Genomic DNA, 12,163 nt, shown 5'->3' with positions numbered 1-12,163 from the left:
CACACACACACACACACACACTATATATAACAGCTCATGTACTTAAATCAAAGGGAATTACGTTACAACCTGACATTCTAAAAAAAAAAAGAATGAAGCAAAATTATGAATAAACTAACAAACAAGTCAAGTATCTAATTTGAAAGTACAATGCACAGGGACAGCCTGGAATAAAATCCCTCAAGTTAGAGCATGGACTGCTTTAAAGTATGCAGGAGAACATGAGGAGCAGCAGACCGAGACCCATCAGCATCAGCAGCAGAAGATGCTGGGGCAGCTGGGAGGTCCAGCAGGCGCTGAAAGCAGATGAGGTGGAGCGAGGTTGTTGGGACCTCAGATACTGTTCCACACAGTCCACCAGGCAGTACGGCTTCGGGCAGTAACCCAGCTCGTGATGGGCCTTGTCAATTCTGAAAGTGTGGCTCACCGCTATGTTCCTCACCTACAGGTGGAAGACGAGAGCTTTTTATTTATAGATGAAGACAAGAATCATGTCTAGAATCTCATTTAGGTGTTGCAGACCCCAGAGGTGCAGCTTGTGAACAGGCAAGGCAGGCAACTGCTTGGGGCCCCCGAGCTGATAGGGGACCCCTGACACTCGGAGTCTGAGGGCTGTTTTTACTGAAATGTGCAGTGACCAGCCGCCTCACCGTCCCCCTTAAAAAACAATGGGCAATTTGCAATGACATCTCAGTAGGAAACCTCCCTAAAGGGGCCCCACCTCACGTTAACCTGTGTGAAGTTATCGTTCTGCAAGTTGGAAAATGAAGAGGATTATTTGCAGTGTAATGCATTTTTTTAACTAAGTTTATATCGTTTTTAAAAGCTATTTAGAGTATTTTTTATTATTCTTTACACATACTTTTTAATTTAATTTTCACATACTTTTTAATCATAAGGTTTTTCCATGTTATTTCATTCATTTCCCAAAAAAATATTTTTTTGGAAATCATACATTTTTCGTTGGTCAGATTATTTATAACATAATGGTGGAAGGGCCCCCTGGGAATTTTTGCTTAGGGCCCCTACAGACTCTAGAATGGCCTCTGGCAGACCCAAATACCACGTCAAAAGTTGGTTCTGAAAGTCTAATGGTTCAGGTTAACGTCAGCTGTGACTGATGGGTGTCTCTGGTTATCTTACGAGCCGTGGGATTAGGTGTCGCATGTGAAGTGGACACCGTGAAACATGAAGAGTTTTCAGCTTTTGGGCTTCCCATCTTCTAAACACCTCTTCCTTATTCATGTTTTAAAAACAAAAAAACAACTGTATCAGATTCCCTCTCCGTGACTCATTCCTGCCTGTCGTATGACAACCTGCGAGCATGAAATCACGCTTAGGAACGCCGACGCTGGTCCTGCTCATCCTGTCTGACCTGACGATCATGCAAACACGACTATATTTATCTCCCCGTGGCTTGTGATGCTTCACACTGCCCAGATAATCACACAGACACAGTATATTCTTTAAAAAGCTAATGTACCTGTTGATAAACTATTCTGTTAAGCAATTTAACTGATAAATGTAGAGTTACTGTAATCAAATCTGTGCCGCGTTATTATTAATGCATCACTGCTGCATTGGTGTGATGCAATTGTGCACGTGTTTATTTCAGTGTCCAGTGTGTGCTGCTGCTGCTGTGTTATCTCTTTAGAATGTTGTCTCGCAGCTGATTATCTCTCCGTGCTCAGTCTTGCAGAGCAGCAGGTGTAGGGTAGAATCTATAGGAGAGCTATAGGGCTCTTGCACAGGCAGCCTAACGGCCAGAATGTCATCTCTAATTTAAAAAAAAAAAAAAAAAAACGAATGCATATGGAGAAATACAAACGCAACACTCTTGCATCCAGTGCCCAGCGCTTCAGTGACGTGTATTTCACAAACTATAGTGAAAATTGGAATTCTGTGGTCATTTCAATCAGGGTTTCACAAGCATTATACATAGTGACTCCCTTTTTTTAAAGATGACAAACTAACTTTCCTTAACTTGTGTTAACTAGAGCACTCTCTACTCCTGACTTTCCGCCTTAAACTAAACAAGTACTTATTCTACTATTCTTTCTATTTCTAGTCTCCCTCAAATGTACATAGTGTATTCCTATTGTCACCTCTGTAGCACCTCATATTATTTTGAACTTCATTTTGTGCACGTGCATTTACGTGCATTGTGCACGTACACATACATTTACAATATGGAACCAATGTGCATTGTTCCTTTTTTAATGAACATAAACAAATAAATGTAAACAGCTTGGTACAACACAGCAGTTCATTTATGTTTTAGAGACACAGAACATCGCCAAACATTATTATTTAAGCTTATAGAACTCCAAAAAGGAAAATGCAGTAATACTTTTAAACTACATCGCCCGAGGAAAACCTCCTCTGCCTGTCACGCAATTGTACAACCTGAGAGTTAGCAGCAGGATCATTTGAGCCCGGCCAAAAGGTTTGCCCGGCTCACCTCACCTCTGTAACAGAGCCAGTGTACTGAGGTCACTTCCTGTAAACGCTGTCTCTGCACTTCCTGTTCTGAGCCGCAGCAGTTTATGTTTTATTCACAGGACAATCATCGATCCCCCATGGAAGCAAGCAGCTGTCTGACAGAATGAGCTCCAGGTGCAGGCCCACGGCACTCGGCTTTTGTTTCTGCCTCATCACACATTCATGACGACCTTACGGGCCACAGTGACGGCTCCTTAAGATGCACCGAGAAGGCTCTCACCTCGACGCAGTCTAATCGCTGTATATTTGAACAGTGCTACAGACTGACAGATTCAATTACAGGGCCTTCCTTTGAACGTGGCAACTCTGAGATAACTCTCTTAACTTTTCTGCCAATTATTATTTAGTTTCACTTTGGTTTTCCATAATTCATAATGAAGAGACAGCAACAGACACAAGGGGGGGGGGGGGCAGCAGAGGGCAGATGGGAAAATACCTGCCCTTCACTGCTGTAGGAGACTTAAACAAAGATCTTCTGATTAGGAAGCAGGTAACATGCTCTCCCACACACAAGACACATACTTTCATTTAGGCATGCATGCATATACACAATCGTTCAAAAGTTTGGGGTCACTTAGAAATGTCCTTATTTCTGAAGGAAAAGCACTTTTTTTCAATGAATATAACATTAAATGAATCAGAAATACACTCTATACATTGTTAATGTGGTAAACGACTATTCTAGCTGCAAACGCCTGGTTTGGTTTTTAATGTAATTTGTACATAGGTGTATAGAGGCCCATTTCCAGCAACCATCTCTCCAGTGTTCTAATGGTACATTGTGTTAGAAGACTATTGGATGATTAGAAAACCCTTTAAAACCCTTGTGCAATTATGTTAGCGCAGCTGAAAACAGTTTTGCTGGTTCTGTGACGAAAGCAAAGTTTGAAGGGCAAAATGATTCTAATCTTGTCAATGTCTTGACTTTATTTTCTATTCATTTTGCAACTCTTTTGATGAATTAAAGTGTGAGTTTTAGGGGAAAACACAAAAACATTGTATAGGTGACCCCAAACTTTTGAACGGTAGTGTATGTTGACATTTTCATCAGGACACCTTCATCTAAAGTGTATCTCAAGCAGGTCACCGAGGTCACACAACTAGTAGACATCTATGATATAAAAGTCACGAGAGGCAAGAGAAAGTATAAACAAACAACATAATTACCTCACTTCTGGTAAAAAGGAGAGGGACTTTTATCGCCGGTCTTAGAGCGACATGCAAGTATTCCACCAGGATGGCTTGAAATCAAAGATAAGCACAGATGGACACATGGATTTTAGTGATGTTAAGGAACTTGACACATTTTGGAACATCTGGAAAAGGACAGAGATTTAGAGAGATAGTGCTACCTGCTGAGTAGACCAGTGAAACAGGCAGATTTATCAGAGGCCTGCTGTAGCCCAGCTTTTCAAACTGCAACGCAGAGAGCAAGACAAGACAAGAGGAAGTCAAACCTTTCAGCTCTTTTTTGAGTGATTTTGTGAGGAAACTAACAAACATTTCATCGTTCTGTATTTTTTACAAAGTGTTGGGTGCTGGTGTCTCCATGAGATCTGTGGACAACAAGAGAAGACATGCAATAGATCATCACCATCATCCTTTGACTCGACTCACCAAAGGCGTCAGCCACTCAAACAAATTGACCGAGACTCCGTCGTTAATGAAATAGGCCTGTCCGCTCTGTGAAAGAGGAGTAAAAAAAACGTTTTTGTTAGTCAAGATCACAGTGGACACAAGACAAAAACATTTAGAGAGGGAGACTGAGACAAGAAGAGTTCACAAGGTCATCTGCTTCACGCTTTGACGTGTTGTTAGTTCAGAGATGTAAGTAAACTCTGTCTTCTCCATCATTTTGAACCTGTCAGGCCATTCTCCTCTGACCTCTAGCATTAACAAAGCATTTTCATCCCTCATTAAAACTGGGAGTTCATATTCTAATAGTGAAATCACTACCAGTTGCCACTTGTCCCCATTATGACATATAAAAGATTTAGGGAGAATCTGTTCGGCCTAATTTACTCCGTGTGTTTGTTGAGTTCAACATTTTCTAAACACGTGAATCTCGCAGCCGAACAACAGTGCGACTCACAGCGACGCCGCTCCTCTTCACGGTGAGAGCGTCAGCCGCCAGCGTGTGAGCCAGCACCAGGTTATCAACGTGCACCCAGTTCATCCTGGCCTGTGGGTCGCCGAACCGGAAACTGAACAAGCGACGCTCCACGTTCACCTGAGAGAGGAAGAAACAAGTTTTTTTTATCTCATTATTTCTTCTTGATATTATTTCAGTTTTGGGTTTTTTTTCCCTAAGTGAGAAATGTGATGTGAATAAACTGAACTATTGTTTACAGCGAAACTAGGATTTCAACATGTTTCTTTAATCTCCGATGGCATCTCAAGGTCATTTTATGACTTAACACAGTACATTTGTTATTGTAGTACTGTAATAAACTGAAATTACAAGCCTTAGCCGTTTTAAAACCTCTGATTTTGTGGTAAAACGAATGAGACTGAAGGCGGAAAATTCAAATTCAGCTCACTCTGCCGACAGTCAGCCCTGTAGTGCCGAGCAAAGACTGGAAGAAAAGGTGGTTGTAAGTGGACACCTGGAGAGCTCCATCAATAATGTAAACACTTGAGGCTGCATTCTGCCACAGAGGCTTCAGACACTGCAAGTATACGTATATTTCTTTTTTTCTTTTTCCAGTGCCAACACAAAAGGAATGAATCTTTGTGATGAAAGAGTTTTTGTTTTCCCTGAGTGTCCCTCACCATCACTCTGTGGAGATGTCGCCTCTCCTCAGGTCCATAGATGCCGCAGGGTCGCAGGACACAGGTTCGCAGCAGTTCTCCGCCTTCACAGGGCAAAACACAAGCCTTCAACATGCACAGCTCAGACAGTTTGTACCACAACCATCTCTATGCTGACGACATTCAGCTGTACTGCTCATTCAAAGCCGCAGAGCTCCATAAACTGTCCTCTTAATCGACCGCTTGACTAGAATCAAACGGTGGTTAAGTGACAACTATTAAGACAGAGACACTAATTATTGCGCCCGATGATAAAATCCCTCGGATTAAACAGCAAATTGGAGCTTTAGGCTCATTGCTCCAGCAGAACCTCAGGAACTTAGGTGTTATTTTTGACCCAGCAATGGTTTTTTTTGAAAATGACTCAAGACAACTAGAGAAATTGCTTCTTCCAGCTGATGAACATTGCCAAATTAAGATCCCTGGTGTCTAAGGCCGAACTTGAAATGACTATCCATCCATCCATCCATCCATCTTCTACCGCTTTTATTTTTATCCTCCACACGAGTTTTGCGGAGGAAACTGCCGACATAGATAGGCGGGTACAAACAACCATTCACTTTCACACCAACTGTAATTTTTAGAGTGTCCAATTTGCCTAATCCTAATCCCCATATTGCATGTTTTGGACTGTGGGCCGTAGAACCTGGAGAAAACCCATGCACACACAGGGAGAACGTGTAAACTCCATACAGAAAGGCCCTTGTATCTAAGTGGGGCTTCTTGCTGCAAATTTGAACATGATTATTCATGCTTTTAATTCCTCTCATTTGGATTACTGTAACAGCCTTTTTACCCGTTTTATTAAGAAAGAGCTCCACCGTCTCCAGGCAGTTCAGAACTATGCTGCAATGGTCCTTACTTTTAGAGCCTTACAGGGACAAGCTCCTTCTTACATCTCTGATGCTACGTCACAAACCCGCCCGCACCCTGAGGTCTTCAGGTCAGAGGCTGTAAGTTGTCCCCAAAACAACCTTATTATTTATTAATCAGGCTGCATTTACACATGGCAGCAGCACACAAGTAAGTGCAATCCACTGAATACCCTTAATGTTTAAAAGTAAATGATTTTGTTCTAAATTAACTCTTATTGAACTTGGATTCTTATGGATCTTATTGTGTGTGTGCCTTTTTTTTTGTTGTTGTCGAGTTCTAAATTTAAACCAGTGTCAGTTTTGTATTGGACTGCACACCACAGGTTTCCATGGCTACCGTGGCCTCAGTTTTTCTCTGCTGCTATTTCAAACAACAACAACAACAACAACAACAACAACAAAAAGGGTGTTTTACACAGAAACACACGTGATCCTGTGGTAACGCCGTCATTGCTTCACACCTTTCAGGGAGCATCCGTTGGCTGAGAGGATCATCTGCTCTGCAATCGCTTTAGTTCTGGAGTAGTGGTCAATGTGCTGGGGGAAAAAAAGAAAAAGAAACATACAGTTCATCTCTGCTCTTTTTTTTGGTTGTTTGTTAATTTATGTACAAATTAGTGGAAGACACTTAACGCTGCAGTGCAGTGAGGTTTGCTTGATTCTGTTCGTCTGCTGCGTCCTGCATCTGATAACAGGCTTTTGTCAAAGAATTCTATCAGAGAGCCTTTGTGTGCAAACACCACAGCAGTGCAGGGGCGAGTCGGGGGCATCTTAGTCTCCATCTTTCTTGTCGTATAACAAATCTGTGTGTGTGTGTGTGTGTGTGTGTGTGCAGTGCAGGAATGTCACCAGGCAACACAAGATCTAAATGCCGCAAGACCGAGATACACAGACATAGACACCGTGAGAAGCTGACAGTCGGGCCGAATTTTCAAAAGCAAGACATCTAGCGGGGCCAGACATTTTCTGCAGCCAGTAAGCAGCAGCAGGTGGAGACCACCTGGAAATTTGAAGAATACATCAAAAAAGTGCATTAAAAATATCATAAAATTAAATTATTTGGCTCATACCTCAAAGTGCATAAAAAAGGAGCACAGTATTAGCTGTTATGTCAACTCACGTGCAAATTGAAGGTGCACAATATTAGCATAAATATGTCATATATGACCCACAAACATCTCAAAGTGCCTTCGACAGAATACAAAACAACTACCACTGCCATCAAACCTCATCAGACGACTGTAGGGATGTATGTACACTCTTAGAAATAAGGGTTCCAAAAGGGTCCTTCTACAAGGGCTGAGGTTCTACCTGGAACCATTTGCTTCTTTTCAAGGCTTCTTGGTAACACTAATGGTTCCAGTAAGAACGATTTTGATCCAGAGAACCCTTTAAGACTCCTTTCCTGAATAAAGGGTTTTAAAAGGGTTCTTAGGGTTCCAGGTGGAACCTTTGGACAAGCCAAAGAACCTTATATGGTTCTACTTAGCACTTTTATTAAGACTGTACAATGCACATTCTGCCAAGGCAAATATTAATATTTTAATGAACAAATGAAGGCTCTCTAATGTGAACTCAAATGTGCTGCTCAAATCAATGAGATTAAACTTAGGTGGAAGTCAGAACCATATAAGGTTCTTTGGCTTGTCCTTATAGGAGAACCCTTTTTGGTTCCACGTGGAACCCTTTATTCAGGATAGGAGTTCTATTCGACAGAATACAAAACAACTCACACTGCCATCAAACCTCATCAGACGACTGTATGGAGGTATGTACACTCTTAGAAATAAGGGTTCCAAAAGGGTCCTTCTACAAGGGATGAGGTTCTACCTGGAACCATTTGCTTCTGAAAAACCCTTTCTTCGAGAAAGTCAAAGAACCTTATATGGTTCTACTTAGCACTTTTATTTTTAAGAGTGTAGGAATCTTTGAGAGACAGTGAAAAGTGTCTAAATGGAGTTATTACACAGTTATCTCTGGTGGAGCCACAGGTTGTGCCATGAAGAAGTTGATTATGGGCCGCCATTTGAATAGACTTGCGTCAGTTAAGTCGCTCTGATTCCTTTCACCTACCACGTCAGGAGACACGTACGGCACCGAAGCCTCGTCACCGTCTTCAATCGGTTTCCCAGCAAACACCACGTTGATGGTGCTCGTGTACACGAGGCGGGGAATGCTCCTCTCCTTACACACTGAAGCAGAGCACAGTGGATTTAATGTGATGCTGCTTCAGTAAAGGAGAGTGTTAGAGGATTCAGCTGCATGTATTCTTACCATTTATAACATTATTTGTCCCTCCAACGTTGACAGACTCCACCTGCTCTTTCTTCAGCTGGAGATAATAAAAACAAACAAAAAAGTCACTTTTTGTTTTATTAAAGCTGCTGCTTGAGCGGAACTGACTTGGCCTGAAAATGTATCAAACATCTTAATCAAAATAATCTCATCTTATCATTGTGGTGGATTGTCACAACAACATACACTCTTAGAAATAAGGGTTCCAAAAGGGTCCTTCTACAAGGGCTGAGGTTCTACCTGGAACAATTTGCTTCTGAAAAACCCTTCAAGGGTTCTTGGTAACACTAATGGTTCCAGTAAGAACCATTTTGATCCAGAGAACCCTTTAAAACCCCTTTCCTGAATAAAGAGTTTTAAAAAGCTTCTTGGTGGAACCCTCCAAAGGAAAGAACCATTTGCTTCTGAAAAACCCTTTGTTCAGTAAAGGGGTTTTAAAGGGTTCTCTGGATCAAAATGGTTCTTACTGGAACCATTAGTGTTACCAAGAACCCTTGAAAAACCCTTTCCCCAACCATTTAATGGTTCCAGGTAGAACCTCAGCCCTTGTAGAAGAACCCTTTTGGAACCCTTATTTCTAAGAGTGTACTGCATGAGGATGGAAGATGATATAGCGACAAATCGATACTTTGACCCACTTCCTAGTTGGAATATTTGCATAAAGTGTTTTGATTGGCTCATACTGTTGAACATATCTCAACTTCTCGGCCGAGAAGAAATTTACTTTCCTCATTGGAAAAAAAAAATTAAGGTTAAACTCTGTCATAAACAAAAAAACAGGACCCACAATGCAGTATGGCAATGCTTGATGCTCTTGTGTTACAAGCAATAACAGTTGAATTAACACAATAGACTTCATATCATATTCAATTCCATAAAATGTGTGAAAGGACTTATCTTATCTTATGATTAAGATGATTAATGAAAGGAAGTCACCTGTTCTGGTCCAGACATGCCATACGACGCCGTGTGAAATATACAGTCAACACCTTCGCACACTTTATAGAGGGCAGGATAGTCTCGAATGTCACTCTGTAAGAGAGAAAGAGAGAAAGAGAGAGAGGGAGAGGGGGAGGAATTCATTTCAATCTCGAGTTAGTTCTTTCTACTGACGAGGAGCAGGAAGTTTGTGCTCGCACTTTTTCACACCAGCTGTTATTGTTCTTACTACGAATATCACTAGCGAACAGGTTGGAAGCAGTGCACAGTGATCTCCAATAACTATCTCATTAAGGGACACTTATAATTAAGGTAAGTGTGCCATGAGGCCTGTCGGTGAAACCCGAATCATGTCTCCACCCTCTGCGACTCAGTCAGCAGCTGGCATTCTGGGTCAGATCACTCACCTGTGTCTGTTTCCACCCGGCACGCAGGCGAACCAGGGAGGCGCAGTGACGCAAGGAAACGCTGGAGTTGGAGTTGGCATGCTGTTGTATTTCATGCCATTTATATACCAAAGCAAATGCACCTGCACAGGTTAATATTCAATTAAAGGCTTAAAGAAACCCCTAATGACGGATGGATTTTAAGACTGTATTGACTTCTCTCATGGTTCTCCATGAGTACAGTGTATCGCTGATATTTGAGTACCACATGTGTAAGAAATTCTCACATATTCTTTCTTCACAAACGGGAACCTTCAAAGGCACCAAAGGCTGGGTGCCTTTGAATGTTCCTTTGATTCCATCTCATGTCCTGTATTGCTTTTCATGTACCCAATTCTTAGTTATTATTATCTATATTCGTTATTCCATGATGTCACATATAAAACCGACAGAGACCAAGATTAGAAAACAAAAAAATAGTCCTTTTGGACACTGTAAAGTGTTTGAACAATTCTGTATTATTCTGACTAGAGGTTGGTTAAAGGACGTGTTTATGATGACCTGAACCTGGGACAAAAATGGTCTGCCTGAGAGGGAAAACAAAAAGCTGTTTCAACACCCTGATCCTCTGCAGCACAGTCAGCCACAGGCTCATGCAGCCAAACTTGTATGTGAGTAAAAGCCACGTGATAATCGCACCACATAATAAAAGGAAGTATACAGATGCACACTAATTGAATACATTTAAATAGCTCTCAAGTTAAACTGGGATTAAAGGCTAAAAATCATAAATAATCTTCAAAGTAACATGAAGAACCTCCTTTCCAGGACTGGGTCACTGAATTAGGCAAAGTAGTGGCATATGAAAGAATGTCATATAGAATAAAATGTGGAGTTGTGATGGACAAGATTTAGCTATTTGTTCTGGAGTTATTTGGCCAAACATATTTATTATTCAGTGTTTATAATATAGTACCACTTTTGGAATTTATTGAAGATATTCAGCCAACATACCCAAAGGAGCGACCCCTCTTTGTTGTGGTTGGATGGGGGAATTGTTACTTGGTATCTTTCCTTTTCTTTTCTTTATTCACTGTTCAGACTATTTGGCTGACATGAATCAAATCTGTTAGCATGTGCCCTCAAAGGTCAGGTGTCTTTGCCCTGTTCCATACCTGATAGAAGGTTGTTCCGTCAGGGACCTCAGAAGGAGGCTTGTTCATGTCCAGGAGGATCACTGACATTCCCTGGCGGGCCAGCTCCTTCCCCAGCCTGAAGCCGAAATATCCTCCTCCTCCCGTCACCAACACCTTGCCCGTGGAGGCGCCCCGTGCCAGCGCTGCCTCCTCTCCCAGTCTGGAGGCGGCGCACTCCGGGCTGCTGCAGCTGGCAGCCATGGCTCCATTGACCCTGTGTCTGAGGGCCACCGCCGCACTGGAGACGAGGGCCGGGGTCGTGTGGTTGACCCAGGGCTGGTGGGGGAGGTTGTGCGCGTGGTGTCCACTGGCCTGCAGGCGACACAGGGGGACACTGTGACTGGGCAGCCGCTTCACCTGGCACAGAGAGCCTCCACTCTCACTCATGTTGGGGCCACACAGCTCCATCGGTGTCCTGATGAGCAGAAGATGTAGGGGGAAAATAATGGTCATTCATTTGGTGTCATTAGGGTTGGCAGCAAGTCTCGTCTTGTTTTTAAGGGACATTTGTGTCACCGAGAAAGAAACAATTCATTAACCACAGCAGTGAACAAAATCAAGATGTCTTTTTAGGAATCTAGATATTTGTATTATAAATGATGATAGGCAGAAGTGCAAACATAGACTGTATGACTGTGTGATCACTGGGGCTGCAACAAAAGGTTATTTTCATCATTAATCTGTCGATTCTTTTCTAAAACTAATTGTTTGGTCCATAAAGTGTCACAAAACATGAAATCTGTAAATGATGATGATGATGATGATGTGCTCAAATGTTTTTGCCCACAAACCAAAATGATTCAGTTTTAATGATTTATTTGTTATGTGGAGAAAAGAAACCTGAAAACATTTAAGAAGCTGAAAAAGCAGAGAAACAGAAAAAAAAAACCCACAAACAATAAATCTATGATCAAAATAGTTCACGTTTCATTTAGTAAGTCAATGAATAACTGATTAATCGAGTAATGGTTTCAGTCTTAATGATCAATACATGTTGCTTTTCTTCTTCTAGCTTTCACCTTAATTTTGTTCATTTTGACTCAATACCCTCTGGATTATACACTGGTGTTATTCACCAGAGAATAACCAGTCCTAGAATAATCTGTACTATCATGTGCACATCATTGCACAGTTTTGTTTTTTCCTTAGAATTTTAACT

The 12,163-nt window shown here is 41.7% G+C and overlaps 1 protein-coding gene across 1 annotated transcript; it reads right to left on the bottom strand.

Annotated features, from left to right (window-relative positions):
- Window positions 1-202: 202 nt before the first annotated feature.
- sdr42e2 (short chain dehydrogenase/reductase family 42E, member 2) lies at window positions 203-11,412 on the bottom strand (the record flags this gene model as incomplete). The annotated part of the gene is made up of 11 exons (XM_083896849.1): window positions 203-442; window positions 3,670-3,743; window positions 3,855-3,918; window positions 4,120-4,185; window positions 4,595-4,732; window positions 5,275-5,357; window positions 6,650-6,725; window positions 8,262-8,380; window positions 8,463-8,520; window positions 9,420-9,515; window positions 10,984-11,412. 11 exons carry the CDS (start codon window positions 11,410-11,412, stop codon window positions 203-205), a joined length of 1,443 nt encoding a protein of 480 aa, XP_083752975.1.
- Between the last annotated feature and the right edge of the window lie 751 nt (window positions 11,413-12,163).

Source organism: Microchirus variegatus, assembly GCF_963457635.1.
Source record: "Microchirus variegatus genome assembly, chromosome: 10".
In the NCBI taxonomy this organism is placed as follows: domain Eukaryota; kingdom Metazoa; phylum Chordata; class Actinopteri; order Pleuronectiformes; family Soleidae; genus Microchirus; species Microchirus variegatus.
Note: the sequence above shows the minus strand (reverse complement) of the source record. Positions and strands in the feature narration are given on the sequence as shown.